The sequence below is a fragment of the Dreissena polymorpha genome, chromosome 13, assembly GCF_020536995.1.
Source record: "Dreissena polymorpha isolate Duluth1 chromosome 13, UMN_Dpol_1.0, whole genome shotgun sequence".
NCBI classification, from domain to species: domain Eukaryota; kingdom Metazoa; phylum Mollusca; class Bivalvia; order Myida; family Dreissenidae; genus Dreissena; species Dreissena polymorpha.
In genome coordinates, this window is record NC_068367.1 from 37,408,107 (window position 1) to 37,434,814 (window position 26,708).

Consider the following 26,708-nt stretch of genomic DNA (forward strand, 5'->3'; position numbering starts at 1 on the left):
TTTGTTTTCTTGTTGATAAAACACACGCCAACACTACTACGGCCTAGTCAATGCACTTTTTTAATAAGCCCGATTTTGAAGAAAACATGAAAAAACGAAATTTATCCATGGGTTTATCACCTTAACATTTCTAGGTTAGATTGACTTAATTTACTCAAAGGTAAACATTAAACAATTATAACTTTATGCAACGCGCATTGAAAGCTTTAAATCAATGTCGAAATATCTTTATAATAATTAAAAAGAGACTCATTATAAAGAAAATTATAAAGTCGACAATTGATAATTACTAAGCATTACTGAGATTGTCCATAAAATATAATATTTTAATCAGGGATTTTGCTCCGACCTTTTACAGGATGTGTATTCCCCATTCTAATCACGTATGTACATGTATATTATACAGTCATACGAGATACATTAAACAATGTACTACATACTTGAGTTAACGTAACACTATACCAGAAACAACCACTACATATACACCCTTAAGGTCACCATTATGTGGGAAAAGGAAATAAATATATTCCAAAGTCATATTCCGCTACAAAAGTTGACACACAACTCTCCGATGTGTGAAATATAATATTGTACGCGACGCAACTCCTACTTCAAACAAGTGACTATTTACATACATAAATAATATACATTTTCATTTGTGTTGCATATATGTAATGTCAACACTGGCCCGACATTAAAGGGACCTGTTCACGTTTCGGTAAATTGACAATTTAAAAAAGGTATCAGATTCGCAAATATTTGTTGTAGTTATGATATTTGTGAGGAAACAGTAATAATAAACATTAACCATGCTCTAAAATTTCCATTGCATGCATCTTTCGACGATTTAAAAACCTGAAAATTATAAAGCGTTGCAACGCGAAACGATTAAATAATATGGAGAGTTCTGTTGTAGTCGTTTCATTTTGTGACACTACAAAGACTGCTTATATAAAGTATAAAAAACATCACTCATTGTATGAGCACGGATGACCGAGTGGTCTCAGCGTTAGGGTTTTACTCCAGGGGTCAGTGGTTCCAGCCCAGTTGGGGGTTACTTTTTTTCTTTCTTTAATTGTATTCTTTATTGTTACTGGAGCTTTTTAGATCCAATGTTTAAATGTATCAATTTGCCAAAATCTGTGAAAATGTCCCTTTAATTGTAGGGCATTAAACTGACAGGTTTGCACGGAATTATTATTTAATCAAGTGGCTTAACGCCCATGTTGTAATTTCAGGAAGAACATGTTATATTTTCATTTTCTTCATGCTATTTTACAATAAATGCCCTTTTTCAATCGCTAATATTGTGTTTGTTTTTTCCTTTATGACAAACGTGTCCACCCTGTCTAAGACAATACATAACATCAAGTGATAATAATCATCTTTTTCCGGCCTCAGTTCCGAATAACTTGGTATAGTCACAAGGCGTATACGTGTACATCATAACCTTGCGCATACGAGGTGACTAAGTATGTTAATATCATGATTCGAAAACAACACCGTACATAAGTCTGACATCATATTCCTGATATGCACGAAAGTCTTAATCATGACCCGAGTATACAGTGTACATAAACCTTTAAATATGACATGAGCATGCAATGTACATAAGCCTTTAATCGTGACCAGAGCATGCAATGTACATAAGCCTTTAATATTGACCGAAGCATACAAGGTATGCACGTTTTAAATCATGACCTCAACATTAAACGTTCATAAGCCTTTAGTCGTGCCCTCAGCATAGAACGTACATTTTCCTTTAATCGATCCCTCAGTATACAAAGTACTTAAGCATTTAATCGTTCCCTCAGAATACGAAGTACTTAAGCACTAATCGTTCCCTCAGTGTACAAAGTACTAAAGCATTTAATCGTTCCCTCGGTATACAACGAACATAAGCATTTCATCGTTCCCTTAGTATACAAAGTACGAAAGCAATTATTCGTTCCCTCAGTATACAACGTATGTAAGCATTTAATCGTTTTCTCAGTGTACTACGTACATAAGCTTTTAGTCATGCCCTCAGCATACAACGTATTTTTGCCTTTAAGTGTGCTCTCAGTGTACAATGTACATAAGCATTTAATCGTTCCATCAGTATACAAAGTACTTCAGCATTTAATCGTTCCCTCATTATACAACGTACATAAGCATTTAATCGTTCCCTTAGTATACAAAGTACGTAAGCAATTAATCGTGCCTTCAGTATACAACGTATGTAAGCATTTAATCGTTCCCTCAGTATACTATGTATGTAAGCATTTAATCGTGCCCTCAGAATACAACATACATAAGCATTTAATCGTTCCCTCAGTATACAACGTATGTAAGCATTTAATCGTTCCCTCAGTATACAAAGTATGTAAGCATTTTATCGTGCCCTCAGTATGCAACTTTATTAAGGATTTAATCGTGCCCTCAGTATTCAGTATACAACGTACATAAGCATTTAATCGTGTCCTCAGTATACAACGTACACAAGCCTTAAGTCATGCCCTCAGTATACAACGTACATTAGCCTTTAATCGTTCTATAAGTATACAACGTACATTTACTTTTAATCATGCCCTCAGTATACAACGTACATAAGCATTTCATGTTGCCCTCAGTATACAACGTACATTCGCCTTTAATCGTGCCCTCAGTATACAACGTACATTAGCCTTTAATCGTGCCCTCAGTATACAACGTACATTAGCCTTTAATCGTGCCCTCAGTATACCACGTACATTAATCTTTAATAGTGCCCTTAGTATACAACGTACATGTTCCTTTAATCGTGCTCTCAGTTTACAGCGTACATTAACCTTTAATCGTTCTATAAGTATACAACGTACATTAACCTTTAATCGTGCCCTCAGTATACAACGTACATTTACATTAAATCGTGCCCTCAGTAAACAACGTACATTAACCTTTAATCGTGCCATCAGTGTACAGCGTACATTAGCCTGTAATCTGCCCTCAGTATACAACGTACATTTACATTAAATCGTGCCCTCAGTAAACAACGTACATTAAACTTTAATCGTGCCCTCAGTGTACAACGTACATTAGCCTGTGATTGTGCCCTCAGTATATGTTGTTATGACTAGTTACCTAAAAGAAAATATTGTCTGTGTTTAAGCATGAAGGCGATGTGCATTTGTATAATTCTGACTATACCATATGTCTGTCTCACTGTCTTAAATCATGGTCAGATTAAGGTGAACAAAGGGGTTTCTTCATGTTATGAGCGTAAAGCATACACAACTCGTGGTGATGATCAGATCACGGTGTGCAAAGGTCTTCGTTCAAGTAATGAGCGTCAATTGTAAAAGGTATTACATCGTTACATCGGCATGTGACGCTAAAGCATTTTCATGTGATCGGCGATGCAGTGTGTTTCTATCGTCAGCCAAAAATAAAAAATCGCATTCAAAGGCATTTACATGATGTTAAGGTGTGTGTACAGTATTGCATAAAATTATTGGAAAAGAGGATATAGGAACAAACGATGTTTCTATTTTCAGATATTCCGAGGAGCTCTCATCATTGTTACGGCCTTAAATGCACTCGACATTGTCTTCCTTGTTCCGTCAACCGTGATTGTTCTGATATACAGCTATACGTAAACGCAATTATTAATGTTCATACTTATTTTATGTTTGGAACTTTTCGAACAAAATATCAAACCTAAACTTAATTTCGTGCGCATAAAAGATTATCTGATAGAGGGTTATACGATAATATATATTTTGTACACGTAAGTAAGCCCATCTAGACGCTCGCTGTCCTTCCGTTTGTCCTTCACTACACTTGTTTTGAAACAGTTATTCGAAAGGAAACACTTTTAAAATAAATTAAAAGAAAATAGTTTGCAATCATAACAATCAATGAATAAATCAATCCGTTAAACAATTTATCAATCAATCATTCAAAGAAGTGAACATGACACGCCTAGCACGTCCTTCTTTTTTTATTGTTCGGGCTTCGCGGCGATAAAAATCGATAATACAAACATTTAAGCAATTATGGTCATTATGTGTCCAATTGAGAATAAATGTGGGTTTTACAAATATAGATATTAAACAACTTATGGTTTTAACTTTTTTTATATACAAAGCTATGTTTTCGCAGCTTACATACGGAAACTATTTTTATGTATGTGTGTTTGTACTCGGAGGCCTACGACGGCAAGTCGGGATAAAGATTCACGCGAACATGTTCGTCTCGAGGTTACATTCCAATAAATCATGTGGTATCCCTCCGTGGTAGTGCCTATTTCTAAAGAGTTCATTTGATATTCTGGTTTATTTTATGTAATGTACGTATGTGTGACTAGTGTAATCTTACGTCGGATGTGTTAAGTCTTGTTGGGATTAGGCTCGACAGACTTCAGATAAAGCTTTCACACTCAAGACTGTATTCTCACTAGCGTTGATAAAACCTTTCTCATACAAATCGATCCAACATAAAGTTCGTTCCTAGGCTTTGTTTCACACCTGTCGAGATTCCCTTAACTGTTGCGGAAAAATGATAAGCTATTAATTAATAATTAATACACGATTTGTTTTAGGCCATTCAATATTTTAAGAAATGTGATGATGTAGTAGTACGCTTTGCAAATTCTTTTATGCTATACATTTCTGGAAACTGCCGAGCGGTCAAACTCTTATTTGTATTCACAATAAGTTTGTCTTTAACGAGCGAACCATATTTTAAAAGAGACAACCTCATAACGTCAATGGCGTTAACATAATTACGTCATAGTATTTAAACAACGCGCCTAGCAACGTCACGGCATTATAAGCCATTTCATTACATGATCAACACACGGAATGCGAAATGGCAAAACTGAAAAATAAAATTAAGAAAAAACTTTCGAGTGCGAGGAACGTGGTCCTCAAGATGTTCGTCTGCATGTGCTGCCCAACTTTAGTCACGAGAATGGAGGTCGACGCAAACGAATATAACGATACCGATGACCTTGTGGTGACTCGCGTTTACAGGGCCGCCAGCTTCACTAACGCCGTCGCTGCCGACAGGATGTGCGTCCAGGGCTCAAGAAGCGCGACTCTTGCTGAGTCGCAAACTGCCGCCGGAACTAGCAGGCGCCAGAAGAAACTGCACGAGAGAACGTGGAGACCGGCCACACCGGAACCGTACGCAATGTCAAGGGAGCGAATCTCGTCATGGAATTTTGACTCCGAGAATTTTTGCTATTCCACAGGTAAGTTACAATAATTGTATATTCCCAGGTATATTATAAAGTAAATTAAAATTGGTGATATAGTTAATAATATCACAATATTTTTTTGTTTCTATTAAACGCCGTGATAAGTATCGCCGCCATAACTCACATTCATAGCTTAACAGATAGTTACCCTGAATAAATATGGTGTATCCACTAAACAAATTTTATTTCAATATTATCCCCCCCCTACCCTTATGATCATTTATAATATTATTATGTTAAATATTTCGAAATATCTCTACCTGTTATTGATTGGCATTCTTTCTTGGAAACTTTATTTATTTGTTCGTTTTACTTAATCTCATAGAGAGCCCGGAAGAAAGCGACACCGGAAGCGAGGTGGGCGACTGCGGAGACGCCGGCCTTGACTTGGCAACATTGCATGCGTATTTGTATTAGATTTATTTTTTTATATGCATGTTTGTTTGTTTTTATGCAATAAAGAATTGAGTTTATTTTGGTAATTTACAGTTGTATATTGCATGTGAACTGCGGTTGATTTTAATTATAGTTCTTAGCGAATACGTGCGAGTAATTATGTCAGCGCGTGCGAAGATTAGTGTGCGCGAGTTAGTCAGTGAAACAAAATAGAGCGCAAGAAAACATCAATACAAGCCTGAAAACAGAAATAGTTAAATATATATAGGGAGGATATATGTTACTTATTTATTGCGAATACGAAATAAACATAACAATATTAAGCAAGAAAACGTGAACAGTTTCGAAACCATCTTGAACATATCGTAACATGGAAAATAATAAACTGAACATTAAAGGAAATACACGCACGTGTATATCCAATGTAACAACAAAAAACAATACAAAACAGTTTTAATAATATTAAATAAGGCCAATACATCAAATATATACTTGTAAAACAAAATGCATCGAACTGAAGTATTTAATACGATGTATAGAACTAAAATCCGACAAAAATACCGTGAAAATGCCAATTGACTTTATCACAAAAAACCATCCGTTTGTTTGTCCGTATTAAGCATTAATCGCTAGGCTTGCTTTTCACAAAGTAATCAAACACATACGCCTTTGGTCGAAAAGGCAATATTTAATAGACTTTCTCCTTCACTTTAAAACTTTGTTTGCTGCGATATATTTTAGGGTGACATTTTGGTGTTTCATTGCTTTAACATTTTACGTCGTATTTGTTTAATAGATTTTTGACTTTTACTACGCCGTAACCTTATCATCTTCAGACACTACGGACAAACTGAAAACGATCATCACCAGGAAATCAACTAACATATTGCTCACGCATTGTTTAAAAACAGTTCAGAAAAATGATTAAACTTTTGTCAGGGAAATTAAACTGAAACAATGGTGTTAAGAATACTTGAACATTGAAACGGAAAAGTCAAATCGATTTGAGAGAGTGCGTATCATTCAAGTACTGCGGTTTACGGAAGGTTATATACATTTCTTCCTATCACGCCCGAGTATGGATTTTACACATGTTGAGCACTTAAAAAGGGCATTTGTTCACACAAAAAGCGTGAAATTTAAGAAGCATACAACTGAGATACTGTTTCCTTAAACCTCATGAGACACGTTTCTGGGAAAACTTGGCTGTGCGGAAAATGTCATCTCAGAGTAGCCTGTGTGGTCTGCACAGGCTAATCAGAGACAGCACTTTCCGCTTACACAAGACTTTGTTAAGAAAATACTTCTTAGAGGCGGTAAATTCCATAAAAGAGTAAAGTGTCGTCCCTGAATCCCCGTGCGGACTGCATAGACTAGTATGTGACGACACTTTACGCACATGCATTAAGCAGTGTGTTCTCAGACCCCATGCGGACTGCATAGACTAGTAAGTGACGACACTTTACGTACATGCATTAAGCAGTGTGTTCACAGACCCCGTGCGAACTGCATAGACTAGTATGTGACGACACTTTACGCACATGCATTAAGCAGTGTATTCGCAGACCCCGTGCGGACTGCATAGACTAGTATGTGACGACACTTTACGTACATGCATTAAGCAGTGTGTTCTCAGACCCCGTGCGGACTGCATAGACAAATATGTGACGAAACTTTACGCACATGCATTAATCAGTGTGTTCTCAGACCCCGTGCGGACTGCATAGACTAGTATGTGACAACACTGTACGTACATGCATTAAGCAGTGTGTTCTCAGACCCCATGCGGACTGCATAGACTAGTATGTGACGACACTTTACGTACATGCATTAAGCAGTGTGTTCTCAGACCCCGTGCGGACTGCATAGACTAGTATGTGACGACACTTTACGTACATGCATTAAGCAGTGTGTTCTCAGACCCCGTGCGGACTGCATAGACTAGTAAGTGACGACACTTTACGTACATGCATTAAGCAGTGTGTTCTCAGACCCCGTGCGGACTGCATAGACTAGTAAGTGACGACACTTTACGCACATGCATTAAGCAGTGTGTTCTCAGACCCCGTGCGGACTGCAAAGACTAGTATGTGACGACACTTTATGTACATGCATTAAGCAGTGTGTTCTCAGACCCCGTGCGGACTGCATAGACCAGTATGTGACGACACTTTACGCACATGCATTAAGCAGTGTGTTCTCAGACCCCGTGCGGACTGCATAGACTAGTATATGGCGACACTTTACGTACATGCACTAAGCTGTGTGTTCTCAGACCCCGTGCGGACTGCATAGACTAGTATGTGACGACACTTTACGCACATGCATTAAGCAGTGTGTTCTCAGACCCCGTGCGGACTGCATAGACTAGTATGTGACGACACTTTACGTACATGCATTAAGCAGTGTGTTCTCAGACCCCGTGCGGACTGCATAGACTAGTAAGTGACAAAACTTTACGTACATGCATTAAGCAGTGTGTTCTCAGACCCCGTGCGGACTGCATAGACTAGTATGTGACGACACTTTACGCACATGCATTAAGCAGTGTGTTCTCAGACCCCGTGCGGACTGCATAGACTAGTATGTGACGACACTTTACGTACATGCATTAAGCAGTGTGTTCACAGACCCCGTGCGAACTGCATAGACTAGTATGTGACGACACTTTACGTACATGCATTAAGCAGTGTGTTCTCAGACCCCATGCGGACTGCATAGACTAGTATGTGACGACACTTTACGTACATGCATTAAGCATTGTGTTCTCAGACCCCGTGCGAACTGCATAGACTAGTATATGACGACACTTTACGTACATGCACTAAGCAGTGTGTTCTCAGACCCCGTGCGGACTGCATAGACTAGTATGTGACGACACTTTACGCACATGCATTAAGCAGTGTGTTCTCAGACCCCGTGCGGACTGCATAGACTAGTATGTGACAACACTTTACGAACACGCATTAAGCAGTGTGTTCACAGACCCCGTGCGGACTGCATAGACTAGTATGTGACGACACTTTACGCACATGCATTAAGCAGTGTGTTCTCAGACCCCATGCGGACTGGATAGACAAATATGTGACGACACTTTACGCACATGCATTAAGCAGTGTGTTCACAGACCCCGTGCGGACTGCATAGACTAGTATGTGACGACACTTTACGTACATGCATTAAGCAGTGTGTTCTCAGACCCCATGCGGACTGGATAGACTAGTATGTGACGACACTTTACGTACATGCATTAAGCAGTGTGTTCTCAGACCCCATGCGGACTGGATAGACTAGTATGTGACGACACTTTACGTACATGCATTAAGCTGTGTGTTCTCAGACCCCGTGCGAACTGCATAGACTAGTATATGACGACACTTTACGTACATGCACTAAGCAGTGTGTTCTCAGACCCCGTGCGGACTGCATAGACTAGTATGTGACGACACTTTACGCACATGCATTAAGCAGTGTGTTCTCAGACCCCGTGCGGACTGCATAGACTAGTATGTGACAACACTTTACGAACACGCATTAAGCAGTGTGTTCACAGACCCCGTGCGGACTGCATAGACTAGTATGTGACGACACTTTACGTACATGCATTAAGCAGTGTGTTCTCAGACCCCATGCGGACTGGATAGACAAATATGTGACGACACTTTACGCACATGCATTAAGCAGTGTGTTCACAGACCCCGTGCGGACTGCATAGACTAGTATGTGACGACACTTTACGTACATGCATTAAGCAGTGTGTTCTCAGACCCCATGCGGACTGGATAGACTAGTATGTGACGACACTTTACGTACATGCATTAAGCAGTGTGTTCTCAGACCCCATGCGGACTGGATAGACTAGTATGTGACGACACTTTACGTACATGCATTAAGCAGTGTGTTCTCAGACCGAGACTATATAATTATTCTGATACTACGAAGCTCATAAACAGTATTAATGCTATACTAACGCTGACACTATTTCCTCATGTTTATTAATTCGAAGACGGGTCCTCTTGAAATCATCCCCTGTACGTCGATAATCCAAACTCAGTTGGATAATTCAAACTGAAGAAAAAAATGTTGGCCGAAACTGAAACTGAAAGGTAGATGACTATTTTATCATTTCTGCTAATTTAGTAACTACAATGACGTAATTTTCCTACATATGTGATAGTGAATGTCTGACACACACAGGCGTTTTGAATTTTGCAATGATATAATAGTTTTCTAGTAAAAAACGATAAATTTGTCTTCGACAAATGCTAATTTACATGAAATGCGACCTATGTGTTGAATTATTTCCACGTTAATTGACAAAAGAGCGAACAAAACTGTAACAGAGATATGCCAAATTATATCAGGTATGTCCTTTAAAATTTTCCTTTTAACACCTAGTGTGTTAAAATCATGGGTTTGCAGGACGGGTTTTAAACTTTATGGATAAATCCAAACTGACATAAAGACATCTGGCAGTTTGGTCATTATCCATCGACTTCTTGATGTTAGTTTGGGAATTATCCATACACTAGTTAGGTCATTATCCAATTTGTATATTTTTGTCCCAAACAAATACGAATATATTGCGTTTTCGAGCATTTACGCCAATACTTTTCTTTACATACATACATGAAAGGTAAATACATTTAAGTCCAAGCATTAAAATATTAAAAACCTTCGATTACAATTGTTTTTGGCCTTAACCTTTTGACAATTGCATATACTTTTTCAAGATTTTCAAACATATTCATTTTATTTTGGCGTTGTTGTTTTTAATTGGTATTGGTTTATTAGCGCATTGTATCCGGCAAATAACATTTTATAAAAAAGAAACGTTTATTATGTCACAACTAAACATAAATAAACATTTTCTTAGAAATAAATGACTTAAGTCTTTATTTCTGTCGCCATTTGTTTCTTCAGTTTGAATTATCCTACTCAGTTTGGATTATCGACGTACAGGGGATGGAAATACACATTCTTAGGAGCAACTATTACATCATTATTATTTTACCACATGTGAAAGTACCCTGGATAGTATATGGGCCCAGGAGGCTTATATAATCAAATAAATATATAAAATTATGTTTAATGATAGCTCGCGCCCTATTCCTTTTATAAACAACCAGGTAGTCACATAATGCATGCATATACAACCACTTACTAATTCCAAAAGTTTATATTTTCTTTGCAACAACTGTTTTAATCATAAATTTGATTTACTTGTAAACAAAAGTCGCCATTGCTCTTGAACACGGCTTAGCAGTGAATTACACTGACAGAGCCAGGCAGATGATCATTCAATCAACAACAACAACGACGCTTTGACAAATGTAAATAAATGAAAAATACGTACTCATTCTGATTGTATTGAAATTAGTTTTTAGATGGGCGCTTTAGCGCCCGTCTAAAGTGCTTAGTGTGAAATTCAGGTCGATACGACTAGGTATGATTAACCCAATACCCGCTTGCGTATCCGCGCAAGAAAGAGTTGTATAATTTATGCAAGAGGTTTGAGTTCTCTTATTATGTGTATTCACAAATGGCAACATTATATTAATATCGTGTTACATTCAATATTTTCGAACGGTGTTTTATAGAAAAGAATCAATAAACAATGATCGTATTGTACGTGTCGCGGAGGAGATTGTTTATGAATGATTAAAATAGTCCACTTTCTGCTGCGTGTGCGTGACGTAGTATTTTCGCTCAGCTCATTCATAAATCTGAGGCTGGCGATAAACAAAGGGATGTCCGTGTGAGAATAACGCAGTAGTATAAGGTTACGCTTGTTTATATTCACAGGTCTCAATTAATAATACGTTGACCACGAGTTCAACAATTATTACAGGGATACGATAGACAACATAAAAAAATGTTTCATTATCGCTGAAACTGTTAAAAAAACATTTAAATATAACAATAATATTCTCTAAAAAATTTAGTCTTGCTGTTTTGAAATAAGGTTTGGAATTTTGTTTTCTAAATAACTTAATTCAAAACAAAAGTTTAATTATAGTGTTTTTTACTTGTTAGTCGCATATTTACCGCATTATAATGTGTGTTATAATAGGCAAACCATACATTAGTAAAATTCAATCTGTCTTCGCACATAGAAGGAATGGGTCAATTAGGTGCTGCGTTTCCTTTGCTTACTTCAGTTAGAGGTCAATTATTTAAGTAATAGCAATCACAAGGCTCCGACTTCAAAGGAATTGCGGAGCTTTCTTACATAATAAAAGTCGTAGTCGCATGGTATTTGCGTTTTGCGTCCTATTTGGTCACGTGGTTCTTTTTCCCGGTTGTTTTGGCATTCATGATATATGAGGCTATTAATAGATGCGTCTGTCTATATACAAAGGAAAGTTTACGGGTTATAACAACGCAATAGGTTACGCTCTCGCATACAACTCAATGACGTAGTACAGGTCGTAAAATGAGAGATTCGGGAAAAAGTTGACGCTTATTTATATCAAAGACCCATATTATCTATAGGTCTTTGTTTATATTCTCAATTTATAAAACGTTGAACATAAGTTCAACAATAACTTCAGCGATACGATAGACAAAAAAAAGTTTCATAATTGCTAAACCCGAATATAACGAACAATTTATAATAATAATACGAATGCAATAGCAGAAGGTTAGTAGAAGGTTAAGCTTGTTTATATTCACAGTTCTCAATACATAGACAGTTGGATATGAGTTCATGAATTACTACAGGCATACTATAGGCAACCTCGAAAATGCTTTTTAATCGCTAAAACCGAAAACAACCTAATATATTATATTAAATATATTTATAACAATAAATGTCTTTTAAAAATGTAGTCGGCGTATACGCTGACTTTGAAATAAAATTAGCAATTTACTTTTCTAAATAATTAAATACAATTAAACAAAAGTTTAACTATTGTGTTGTGTTTTTCACTTGTAAGCTGCATATTCACCGCATGAAATGTGTGTTAGCATTGTAAAACCACACATTAGTGTGAGTAAAATAAAAAATATACTACGGGAGAGCACTTCATATGTGTCCTCATATGCCTTGTTATGAGTATCTTTCTTCACTATCGAAATATATCGTATTTTTATATTTGATTTAAACGCAGTTTTCTTTCGACACATTTAAATCACACGTCAATAGCGCCGTCATGCGAAAATGGGTCTTATGCGTTTCGGCAAGCGTTTGTTAAACCCAACATGTGCTTTTGCGCAGTCAGGCCATAGGCGATGCTGTTCGCTTTAAAATCACTCAATATGTTATGTTTCTCCTTACCAGAAGGAGTGATAGCTGAGTGGGCTATTTATATGATGGGCGCATATGGAATAAGACCCATTTTCACATGACGAGGGTCATTACAAATCTCATTGCGAATTGAAAATGCCACATTTAAGAACAATGCTTTTTGATACAAAATTTAATTGAAAATAGCAAACTTGTTAATAATGGCAGCCTATCCACACATTAAGGAATGATTTCCAGACGTGCTGACCAAGTACGGCAAACATTGTGGTATGATAATTTAACGATTTTCTCTTATCGTGACACTATACTATTTCGCTAATGATTGTTTTCTCATCTTGGAGGCGAAAGTGAAATTCTGCGAGATGGATTGTAACGCGTAATTGTAACAGGGCCACAATTTGTGTCGTTTGAGCATACAGAGAGTAGTCCGGAATTCCTTACACTGAACAGTGCTACATCCTTTGAATTGAGCACATACGCAGTGATATAGCAAAAATTCAGAGGTTGTATCTCGAATCAGATTATTTAATATTCGAAAATATTCATGCGTGTCTGTTGGCGTTATGTAAAAGTCACTAAGATGAAAACTGAAACAGCTACGCCTAAAAGCGCATGAGTGCTCTATACCTATGTTTATGTTAGCGTTGTTGACACCGTGTGAACTGCTCGGGTAATAAGTAAAGCATAAACAGCAATGTTTATATACTTTTATTCCTCCATATACAAGATACGAAGAGTGTTGTATATTTTGAATTTGTATATGGTGTCAAAAATCAAAAGTTTTGTACACGGAACTTTCATTAGGAATTTATATTCTTGGTGAGATAGTCATTTGATATAAGAAAAAAATATTCCTTTAATATGGTGACTGCAAATTTTCTTTATATTAAGTTATCATTACCATTTTCATCATACTTTCTATGCTTTCAGAACTTCCAAAAAGCATGTTGTTTTTATTTGGTCTTAGTTATTTCTATGAAATAATAAGGATGATAAAAAGTGCACACAAAACTCGACCCGTGCGCTATGACACACACTTTATAAAGTTGAATGGCGTGTGTTCATTTCAAACTTGCGTTTGATTTTCAAAAATGAATTGCGTGTTGAATTATGCAATAGCGAACATCTTCAGTGCCTTCAGCGCTTTGATTAGGGGTAAGTGGTTGCATATGCATGCATTATGTGACATGCCTCGTTGTTTTAAAAGAATAGGACGCAAGCTATCGATTAAGGGGAGAAAACTCAAACATGTTGTTTGAAAGTACATCAAGATTTATTCGGATGGACAAATGGGCTCGAAATATTGCTTTGTTATCGACCGACTGTGAGTAAACGGCTGGTTAGATTTCTTTGAAGTATTTTTTTTATTTTTGGAAGGTTGGTCAATTGCCCAAAAGAGGACCAAGGGATGCTTTGGATCAAAACTATTTTTGACATCTTTGCGTCCCGCGAAGACAGGTCTATGATAAATTCTAGTACTAGTATATGACCTTGTAATGATTCCAATATCAGAGGGTGAGTTGTTTTTTTCATGGCTCTTTGTCAAATGTATCTCTCAATAAACATGATTTTATATACTAGTATTTATTTGAATATATTGGGCTCCTGGGCCCATATACTATGCAGGGTACGTTGCTTCAACCTGTGAATTTTACCATTTACCGCGTACTGTTATTGCTTTATTCACAACAAAGAGTATTTCTAAGATGGTCGATTAAAAGTGTTTCAAACGCTAAATGATCTAACCGTTTTCGAGTGGAACATTTTTCATTAACAAACCAATATTTGTAACATTAAGGAGTGTTATTATTCTTGTTTAAAGATCATGCATCAGGGACGTATAGGTTCCTGTGTATGTACTCTTTTTTTCTATAACACCATTTGTGAAAAATTGTTTTTTCGCCCTTCTGTCAAGGAATACTGTAAATATAAACCTGGTCAACAGCATTGCAGTTTTCTGAAATATTCTGATAATGAGTAACTACAAATATCAACTACACTAGTTCATGTTGACACGAATTCGGAACCCTGTATCGTATATGAACGGAAGACATCTCTAGAAGAAGCTGTCGTATATGATGTAGAAAGCCCAATTACACAGCTTAGATGTCCATCTTGCTCGAAAAGGCATGATGTTGGCAAACTTTATTTATATAAGTACATGTAATCAATCAACTGGTTCAATAAGCAGACATATAATTACGAATCTGCATTTTAATTCAATTCGTTTCTAATGGACTATTTACCAATAAATGTCATCATGCTGTTAGGGTCGGTGTTTATTAAGAAAGATTACGGATAAACGGCAATTGCACCTTTCATCTTGTCAATTTGAAATCGAACGGTATATAATGGGATTATAGAGCTGTCTTAAACAAATTCTCAATAAGTCGTTGTAGGCACAAGTACTACTTGAATGAACTCCTGGTATTCTTAAAGTGATATTATGGGCATTTTGCACTGTTGAATTGAGCTGAAAAGAATTAATAGGTCAAAAGAGTTAGTTAAAAAGTGGTTACTGACCAATTATCTGCAACTCATCTTGCTACCAGTTGTTTATAAAATATATATTTTATATTCGATATTCTTACGTGACACACCCAGTCCTGTAAGCCGAAAGGATCTGTTAAACAAAATTGTGTCTTTGTGTCGTATGAACGAATCTGCACTAAAAATAACTTTAGGTTCAAATCGTACATGCATGATCAGTTGTCAAACAAAAGTACGGCTGAAATTCAAATGCATTACTTATCTCTTTCCGGGATATTGTTTTAGTATGCTGATGCTGCATTAACAAATATAAGTGTATATGAAGTGAAAACACCAAAAATAAACAACGGTTGCGATAGACACCTATAAACTGTTAGATGCCCATAATATCACTTTAAGAATACAACAATGTAACCTGTGAGGGTACAATACATTATTTTTAAAGACACACATTCATACTCCGTGGTACTTTTTAGTATATTTAGCGTGCAGAATACTTAAGATTAACCGTTGTACTAACAAGAAGTACCTTAGCCGACAATGACCAATCGATTGTATACCATGTTTTGCTTTGTTTGTATACGCTAGTCGACACACGACAATACTTGTAAGTTTAATAATAGAAGGAATGACGTACCGTTAAAATATATTTACCAACTTCGTTATATTGTATTCGATTCGATACAAACATACGATATGAACGTACCATGATATTAGCAGGTCTTCAGTAACTACTTTAAGTTAATATCTGTCAACATTTCTCTTTAATAGTTCAATTTGATTTCACGTGTCGCGTAAACATTGTTTCCTTGTCATGATACCACCAGCAAGAGCAAAAGGGCAACAGGGCCAATAACAAAAGTAATGATAATACTATTTATTCACACAAAATATAAAACTAAGTAAAAACATCATTAAATGCACTTTTCACAGTTTAATCGAATTTGTCAAATTTTGATCAAATATTAAACAGATGCATACTGTGTTTAAATGATAGAAATCACACGACAGGCATGCTGCAAGTTCAGTTATCTTTATGGGTAAGAATAGAGATTTATTTTTTGATAAGTATAAAGCGTTTGCTAACCTTACCAATTAAGTGAAGCCTGCATTGTAGACGCGACGCACTGTTGGTAAAGGCGTCCTAATTTAGGAGAAATATTTATGCATGTTAACACGTCCTTTCTATTAAATGAATAAACTCATTTTCAAACATACTTACGCTGGATAAGTGAATCCTATTATACCACAATGACGACAGTAAAGGTTATCCGAATTCTACAAATTCAAAAAGTTCTGTACATATAGCCAGGAGAGTCATGTTATCGCACAATGATCAGTCAGTAAAAGATATACTAAATACCTTCATGCACATCTGTGTAGAGAACTCATGTTACACCAGAATGAAAAAAAAGTTTCTATAATAAGCACGCCTCATATACAAACATTCATTTGCAAATGTCATTGAAAATAATGTTTAACCCAAAATAATCAGTTAACAAAATACATAATCCACATATAAAAACTTAAATATACATGTGTTTATGGAAATCACGTTGAAACATATTTAAAAATGTATATACCGTTGTTATCCTAAATTGTCGAACACATTAAAATAAAATAAAAATTCATGGCCGAAAATTTAGATACTGATAATTTAAAAAAAAGAACAGAGACAAAAATGTAATGTCCGAAAATAATAATTATATTGAAATAAAATCAATAACTCAATGCACAATTTTAGTGTTTATACTTAGAAATAAATGCAACTTCATACCTTTGCTAACTCTTGCCTGCAATGATTCAGAACAAAAAAGTAAAAACATTTAACATACTGCTTCCTTGATAGAAAGATATAATCTAAAATGCTGCTGGGTAAAGCGATTGTTTCCTATCGGGTTTTTACCCAATTACGCAAATGTTATGACCAAACGCCCTCAGGCATGCCTCTCCCAGGTTTTATGACCTTAATCTGTTTGTAAAAAATCCATGATCAAAGCATTACACGATAAGGGTATTCAATGCCGAATACTGTTAAAATAGCGCTGTACAATATCCTGTCCGAAAATTTAGAATCATTAATGATAGACGAAAACGCGTATTTCCGAAATATAAGAGTCACGAAAACTAATTATTTTGGCCTAAAAAGAGGGTGTCCGAAAACATTGAGAGTCCGAATACTATGAGTAATTACGGTTATCAAAATTACATTAAAATAAACATACCTGTTCATATGTCTCCGGATATTGTTCTACACAATTGTACACCTTATTGATCCATATGTAAATAAACGTGAACACCGTTTCAGGGAACTCACGTTACATTACAATAAAATAATAAATTGAAGCCATCGTCAACATGAAATCATACATTCACGTATACAACTGTGTAAACAAATCATATTATACACATTTGAAAATACGTGATTATTTCCACATTCTTGACACATTCTTGATATACATACACAACTGATTACGAAAATGTCTTTCAACTAAGAAACTAGTCAATTTAATCCGCAGTCTAGATAAGCATACATGAACAGCTGTTAAGCGAATTATCTTTGACCATAATACAAACCGTGCAAAACATCTACACTAAAATGTGCATGCATATACACATATTTAGAAAATCATGTTCCACTATGTAATCAGCTCACAAATACACACAAGTACACCAATACATGAACACGTGTGTAGGGAAATCATGTAATAGAATAATGATCTGCTAATACACGTTAAAGTTAACATAACCAATCATTCATACACACCAGTTCAGGGAGATAATGTTGTGTATCAATAAAAATTAATCATTTAAACAATAAACTTTAACGCATTTTAATACAATCGTTATTACCTATCAACGGTAAAAGCGGTTAAATATTATTCTGTCAACAACTCATGCGAGGCTAAACTGATTACGTTCCCTTTTTCGGCGTAAGCTGTATTAAGCCAGCTTTTCACCTCTCCTGACCTTTGTAAGTGTCCAATAAAATTCAAATAAAATTTCCCGCGGCTAGGTACGAATGAATACACTTCATTTATTCCATTGGCTGATTTGAGTATTCCACCAGAACATTGGAAACATATACGCGTCTTTGTAACACTGTCTTACTGCATGAAACAATTTTATTTCTAATGAAAAGGCTTAATAGATAGAACAGTTTTACACTCAATTCTCGACATCAATACAGTTTGCGCGTGCACCTTTTATTTTCAGAGAATTACCAGCGCAACGCGTTTATATTTAAAGGCTATGTTCTCATATTTAGTACTTACGTCTATATTCTTGTCAACATGTTAACATGTAAAAGTATAAAGAGCCGTGGAAGCGAGGCCTCACTTTAACAAATTGCATTTCAACCCGGGTCAATTCGCGGCCAGTGTATGAATGTCAGAGTTTATATACAGGTCATCACCGGAGTTCGCGGCCAGTTAAATAATAGTTATATAATAAATACGCTATCCGTGAACTAGGTGACCTGGAATGTTCTTTAGACCAGAAATATATAGATTCTTAATGTGTTTTCAACAATACAATGATAAATATTATTTTTGATTAATTTAACAATAATTATTCCACCATATTGACCAATGTATTAAGCATGAGCGCGATGATTATCGATACTGTTAATAATCGAATCAAATAGCAATGCCCGACAAACCACTAAAACAGGTTTGTTCGAAGAACGCGCCTATAAATACGGATACTTCTCGTGTGGCCGGTTGACTCGTATGTTTTAATTTCACTTCCATTCTTCTTTTGGTTTTCTGTTTTGTATCTATAGGTTTATGACCAGCAATATGTAATAATGTAAAATAAGCCGCGAAAACTCCGCGTAACATCCCGTACTGCGGCGTGTGATGCAGCTAAGAACTGCACAGAAAAGAGACATTCGCTATCCTTGATCTCATTCATTGAACTATCAACGCCGTATATCTTTTTTAAAGATATTTCTTGTTAAATATAAGTGTCGGGTCTATTTCTTCTTACTAAATTGCCTTCGTTGTTTTATTTCTGTCAGGTAGTTAAAGCGTTTGGTCAGCTTTATCTCTTTTACAATTGGAGATAATTTTGAAACGTTTTATGTTTTCTTGCTAGAAGGAGCGTTGCGTCTTTATTATTTTAAACTGAATAAATAAAATCAGATCCTACCCCGTTTTAACAATTTCAATGTACATGTGTACATTGATGTAGTCGTTTAAAAATTTGGTCAAAATACAAAAATTGAAACACACGCATTCAGCGGTTACCCCCCCCCCCCCCCCCCCCCCCCGGACAAATAACGCGCACTCAATAACATTTTCAGAACCATACAGTACCCCCCGTGACCAATAGTTCCTATGTGTATATCATGTGCATATCCTTCCAAAATCATTTTAATGCGCTCTCGGACAGTACCCGGGAAAAGATTTAATTTGAAAAGTGCTATTTTTTAAATAGACAATATAATGCTGAATTGCGCCTTAAACCTTTGACACTTTGTTGCCTCTTGACTATTTGGATTGAATATTATCTGCACTTATCGTAAATCCAAAATTAATGCGATGGTTGAAACAAGGGTGAGCATATAATATCGGCGCTCTTTATAAATGAATGCAATTTATGTTAATTCAATGGGTTATAAATTTCAGTGGTGTGGTGGATATTGTGTCCGCCTAGCGATCGGGAGGTCACGGGTTCCCACAGTGCTAGATTTCTTTAGATTTCCCCCATAGACACAAAGTACAGGTTTTAGTCCGAGGAAACGGACTCGAGTAACGTTTCAAATAAGCCTAAGGCTTTTTGTGCAATCGAGCTTAAGTAAATAGGTTTAAACTAAACTAATAATTTGAACAAAAACAAAGGACAACAGTCGATTATAATGCAAAAATTATGGGAGGAGCTTTTAGTTTTCAACTTATCTCTGAATAATTCAGGGCTACAGCGTACATTTTTTTAAATGAATAACTATTTTGAAACAAACAGTTTATTTATGATGGCTATATTCTCTTTATTTTCGATTAAAATCATTTCTCATATTTGATCCGTATCTATGAATTGTAAGTCAATTACTAACAATTATGCAAAATTGTTTTAGTATGTTAACTTAATGATGATGCCATTGATACGCGCGGAAACATGCACGTTATGGAAAAAGTATAGATAAATATTGTTCGTCTGCATTAACTTCAAATATAAAGACTTACAATCAAGATGCTGTTGTAAACAAATTGCTTGTAATAAATCGTTGTATAGTACTTTATCGTTATGAGAACGCATGATTTGATAGCCACGCGTATGTACTGCTGATCGAGATTATTTCGACAGTTAAGCCATTTTTACTTGAATATGTTTCTCAATGCTATTGGAATCCAATGTGTTGAGTTAATTAAATAGATTTTGGCCTTGCTCTGTGAAAAAGGGGTTTCCACAGAGCCCGGTCCATTTATAACTAGTCTGCTGAGGGACTATTGGATGTTGTTTATATGCTGGTGATGGCTTTGACTGTTGAATTTACAGGTAATTAATATTCGCAAAGTTTTGCTGTTTCATTGTATTTTTTAAGCGAATGAGCATAGAAGTTTCAAAGAGCTTCCCAAATTATAGGTATGTATGGAATACACTTGTAATGCCTTCTTTTATAAATACATGAGTAAAGATTGTTAAATTCTGATATGAAAACAACGTCAGTATAATATAAAGGCCCAAACGGATCAGGCTGCCACTTAAAAGGGATATGGCAAACAACTAGAGCACTCTGGTTACATCTTTAAATAATTAGCAAAACAAAGAAAACATCTATGTAAATACATACTTAAAATCCTATTTGTTTTTGTGCCAGTAAAATGTACATTAGTATATTAAATTTTATGTTTTCTTGTGTATACAAATGCCGCGGCACGCACAGATTTGAACGAAATTTTAGACATGCTAAACAAATCATACTGTTAAACAAACAATAGGTAGTCAGTTGGGCAATTCACAGACTATGAACGATGTCTTTGTGCAGAGCAGGTCATTCCAGGCCAATTGCGAAAAGGTATCGGCAGTAACACACCTCTCATCTCCGCCGTAGTTGTTAGGTTCACCGCTTGCCCAATTATAATAGGAAACGTTTGCTTCATCATGCATCCTCGCAAATTTGTGAGTGACCTCTGTTTTTGTAATGCCTAACCAGAATATGCCCAGATCTACAATATTAATTACAATAAATAGGTTGAGTGTAATATCCATTTACTTTCTATGTTTAAATTCAAAAGACTTTTTGTTTCGTTTTAATATCACACAGTACTGCCAAAACAATGTATAGACAGTATAACTGCTGTACTTAAATGAGGCATTAATATCTGTCGAAACGCTAATCGTCAAACTAAACCTGTCATCACTGAACATAACTTGTGTATTAACACCTCACTTCATTTCCTATTTTATACGGACATGACAACAATAGTTCCGCATGCATGCAATACAATATTAACTTTGTTCTTTATGGTATATAACATTGAATGTTCACATTTTCACATTTTGACACACGGTTTGTGTGTATATGTTACAGGCATACGTAACCATCAAATGTTCATGTAAAATGTTTCAACAAGGTTAACGCAAATTAAAAACAATTTAATAATCCTTGTCAATGGATGTCATAATCTCTTCGATATAGGCATGCGTACATTGAATATATACATAAACTAAAACCGCAAATACCATTTACGGTTGGCGCTGTTGTTTTCAGCCATTGTTGCTCTTTCGCGTCATCGATTGTGATCACGTGACCATCTACCCCCTTACAAAACGCCTGTTAAAATAAATTTGAAATAAAACTATTACGTGAATGGTACATGAGCTGTATATCAATTATGCATACTTCGCGAGTTGGTAAACCTCTCTCTCTAGATGAGATCTCGTGTGTATCGTCTGAGAGATAGAGAGCAGGAGAGAGAGAGAAGAGAGAGAGAGAGAGAGAGAGAGAGAGAGAGAGAGAGGAGAGAGAGGAGAGAGAGAGAGAGAGAGAGAGAGAGAGAGAGATAGAGAGATAGAGATAGATATCTATAGAGATATATCTATCTATATCTCTATCTATATTTCTCTATCTTGATCATTCTCTCTCTCTATCTAGGTCTCTCTCTCGCTTTCTCTCTCTCTCTCTCTCTCTATCTCTCTCTCTCTCTCTCTCTCTCTCTCTATCTCTCTCTATCTCTCTCTCTCTCTCTCTCTCTCTCTCTCTCTGTCTCTCTCCCCCCTCTCTCTCTCTCTCTCTCTCTCTCTCTCTCTCTCTCTCTCTCTCTCTCTCTCTCTCCTTCCGACTTACCCACAGCCTTTGCAAAGGTGTCTGACTGATTAGTGAACACGTAGATGGATTGGTTAAACTCAAACGCACGGTACTCCCACTTATCTAAAACACAAATATTCGAGTATCGATAAAGTATAGCGTAAGCACGTATATACTATATTCATATATTCATTGCCCACAAAGATCACATACCTTTAATTTTGCATTTTATGTTGTTTCGATTCAAAATATTAAGTTAGATATTTACTTAGCGAGGCAAATAATGGGAATCACGGTATAAATTTAATATGAACCTATAGTCAGTAATACCGCGTAGCGACAGTCAATAGTCACTGTTTACAAAACGTAACTTGTAAAAGTTTACCGGTTTGAAAATCGTAAAGCTATACATTGTTTAGTATATTATCATACCTGGAACACATCTGGTTATGCTCGACCACATGCCGTTATCACAAACGCTTGTGATCTTGCTTTCATTCAAAGGCTTGTAGTCATTGTCACATTTCAGAGTTCGTGTAGACCCGACATTGATAGATTCTCCTTCAACGGTTGCATTCTTTGGTGTGATAAATTGCGGACAGTCTGGAAATAGATTTTACTTGCCTCTTAGTTATTCAGGAATTATATGAGCAAACATATACACCCCTCATCCAATTATTGTGTTGGTAACAGCTTGCATTTTGTTAACTCGAAAGTTTCAACTACTGTCTATTAGCAAGCTTATTGCCGCGGATTTGTAATGATCAAACTTTGAAACAGAATATCATGTCTCATGCTTTATCAGATTATATTAACGGCTTAGAACACAGGTGTCTGGCGCTAATATTGAGTATAGTCATGGTTTGTAATCTCTTTAAACGTAAGTCTGTATGTATATTTGTTATTTGTTGAACTATACATAAATATATATATGGGATTCATTTTAAAACAATTAAATGTACAAATGTGTTCACGGTTTTCGAATAATAATAATTCTGATAATATCATGTATTTATATTCAATAGAGTATTTGCATTTGGACACTTCGATCATGTTTACATTACTTGTCTCCTCTACGATCAAGTATTCCAATATCTGAGTACAATGCTTTTAGATTCTGCCCTGATGAAATAATATGCGAATACCAATGTTGATATTTGTTTCCATCCCTGTAATATATATTTCACATCATACCTTCAACACATTCCGTTATAGTTGACCATCGACCATTTTCACATCTGCTTACTACGTTTGTGATGTTACGCGGACTGTAGTTTTGGTTGCAGGTCAAATTTCGTGTAGCTCCTTCAATAAAAGAGTCTCCGACAGCCGTTCCATTTCTTATATTCTCAAACGGAGGGCACACTAAAAAGGAAGCGTTTCCAGATACAGTAAGACTGCAGCACGACATGGACAGTAAGTAGCCTTGTCTTGAATTATTTAAACATGAAAACCATAATCGGAATATGCGAACAAATAAAAATAAAATTTCTTATACAAAGAAATTGTTGGGTGCCTGAATAGATTAATTCGCAAAACCGTAAAATGATAGATTTCGTCTGTTTTAAAATCGTTGCTGTAATTATATGGCTGTTAACGTTTGATATATTTTTTATCTTTCATATAACATTATAAATGCATTCAGAAGATAACGAACGCGAAGTTTTGACAATGGGTTTTGATAACTGTATAATTAACTTGTGAATGAGGATATTTAAAATATTTAAACAAAAAATTAAATGTTTATAGGTCTTGACGGATGAAGAGAGGTAGAACGATGGTACACAAATATCATCTTGCAAGCGGGTAAGTAAACATGGATAAGTAAGGAAATGTCAGAAATACTATTAAGCAAGTCCATTACACAACGGCGAAACGGTAACTGACTTTGAACACAAGTCGTGAAGTTCGTCCATCGCCCGTTCTGACATTGACTTGTCACATTGTTAGGGTCAAGCGGAATGTAACCATTGTTGCATTGCAGCCTGCGCTTATGACCTTCCTCGTACGTGTTTCCGAGGACCTTTCCGTTATTCTGCTTCATGAATGGTGGGCACACTGCAACACATATGATGTATGTAAATGCAGAGCCATATTAGATAAGCAAAACGTTTACAAATGGATGCTGTCAACACATTTAACAAATCGCTAGATGTAGCAATATTCTTTCTGTAACTCGTCCTTAGAAACGGCCTTTGCCTTGATTTCACCGTAAAATATAATTTCATTTTAGACATTTAACACATAAAGCTATGTTAAAACAAATGGAAAGTATCGAACATGCGCAAATTTACATGCAGTTTATTCCCAGAACTCAACCAGTATTTGCACATAAACATTGCACAAAAATGTCCCAACAACAGTTTATTCTTCTTATTACTGTGTCGTTATTTGTATAATGATCGATTGGATTCGAATGAGAGACGATTTCTCTACAGTTTTGTTTCTCAACGTAATTGTTGAGTGCTTAAAGACACGCATTTTTCATATACCAGAGCACAATGGTTTTTAGTATACAAAACTAAAGGAATATAAATATAAACTATTTAAAATAATGGAAATTACTTGTTTGATGATAAAAAACATACCATCTATAGGACACTTCTCTGACGTTGCCGAAGTAAAGTCACATCTTTGCAACGGTTTTGTTGCATGATAAGGACACGTGTCGTCGCACTTCCGTTTGTCCTTAATTTAAAAAGGCAGCATCATAAGATTGCACAACACATCGATTACTATAAAAAGACAAATATGTTTGCATTTGAAATAAATCTTCTTGTTGACGTCTTATACATTATGTAAACATAAAATATCTAAATCGACGCGTAAGCTTGTAAAAAACATAGCAATCTGGTAATAGAATTAAATTCATTTAGCATCGCTTAATACACACCTTTATAACACTATGCGTTTACCATAATATAATAAATCTTTCAATATGCTTGAAGATGTTGTAGCACAATGACTTAAACAAAGGCAACCGGTTTGTGCTGACGTTTAAAGATGGCCTAGATTTTCAACATAGTTTTTCGTTGTATTGTATTAAAAACACCGAGTGAATTTATATATTTACTCCGCTCATTAAATATAAAAACATACAAAAGTGTTGAAATAACTAAACGCACGTTGAAAACCATTCTAAAAATAGCATTTACGTCGCGTAATAAGCCTAATTCGTCATACACAAGGGCGGTTCAATTGGTAAAAAACTTTTGGAAATATAATGTCAATTGTATACCACTAGGAAAGCGTGTGAAATACATGTGTTCTAAAACATGCAATAATAAATGATCCGTATTGATATTTATTTTGTTATTTTTACAAGAATATACTTCGATCGTTTAAGCAATCGAAATCGTACATGCTAAATTTATTTTGTGTAGCTTGTTTTATTCAACAATTAGTCGCATCCCAATGTTTTCCATAAAGATACAATACAATTGTATTGTACTAGCATATAAATAAATCATATTGTTTAATAAATATTTAAAAAAGATGTTTAAAATGTCATCCAATAAAATCATGAATGTGGTCGAAACAAGACCAGCTCTTCTAGTACAAAAATGATAACAAAACGCCCTTGCAAAAAAGCCGTGGCTGGGTTACATGGTTTATCCTACAAATGTTCCTATAAATTATACCAAATAACATTTTGCCACAAACAACAATTCAATGAACGAATGGTACTTTATTCATTAATATGTGAATACAGATTGCAAATATATAAAGCATTCAATGTCATGCGTTAAGTAACGACTTACCATTAATAAATATTCACTTTATGGAAACCGTTACCGTTTGGTGACCATGACATAAAACACTACAAATGCGGTAGGTTATATGTTTTAAATATACAGCTTGTCGCATCTTTTAAAAAGCCAAACCATACTATTTGTAAAAATACTAAAACGAATCTATCCTCAACAAGACTAACTAATTTCACCGGCCGGTAAAACAGCGTTTACATGGAAGTATTCAAGGTTTAACAAAATGACTATTAAAATATTTAAAAGATGAAAAATTTAGTGTTTTCAATTGAATCAAATAAGTGGCATGCAATAACGGATTAAATCACATGCACAAAATTACTTTCCTTTTAT

The 26,708-nt window shown here is 35.6% G+C and overlaps 1 protein-coding gene across 3 annotated transcripts in view; it reads left to right on the top strand.

Moving 5' to 3' along the window:
• The first annotated feature begins 4,771 nt into the window (after positions 1 to 4,771).
• LOC127854964 (uncharacterized) overlaps positions 4,772 to 26,708 on the top strand; it is a 222,834-nt gene continuing 200,897 nt past the window's right edge. For 2 of the 3 annotated variants that reach the window (XR_008037255.1, XM_052390160.1), the window contains exon 1: positions 4,772 to 5,215. Coding sequence is in view for 2 of the 3 variants with exons in the window: in XM_052390160.1 (XP_052246120.1) it covers positions 4,831 to 5,215 (385 nt within the window). In the remaining variant the exon portion in view is untranslated. Of the gene's footprint in view, positions 5,216 to 5,548; positions 5,695 to 26,708 lie in introns of those variants that run through there. The other variant, XM_052390161.1, reaches the window with a different exon arrangement.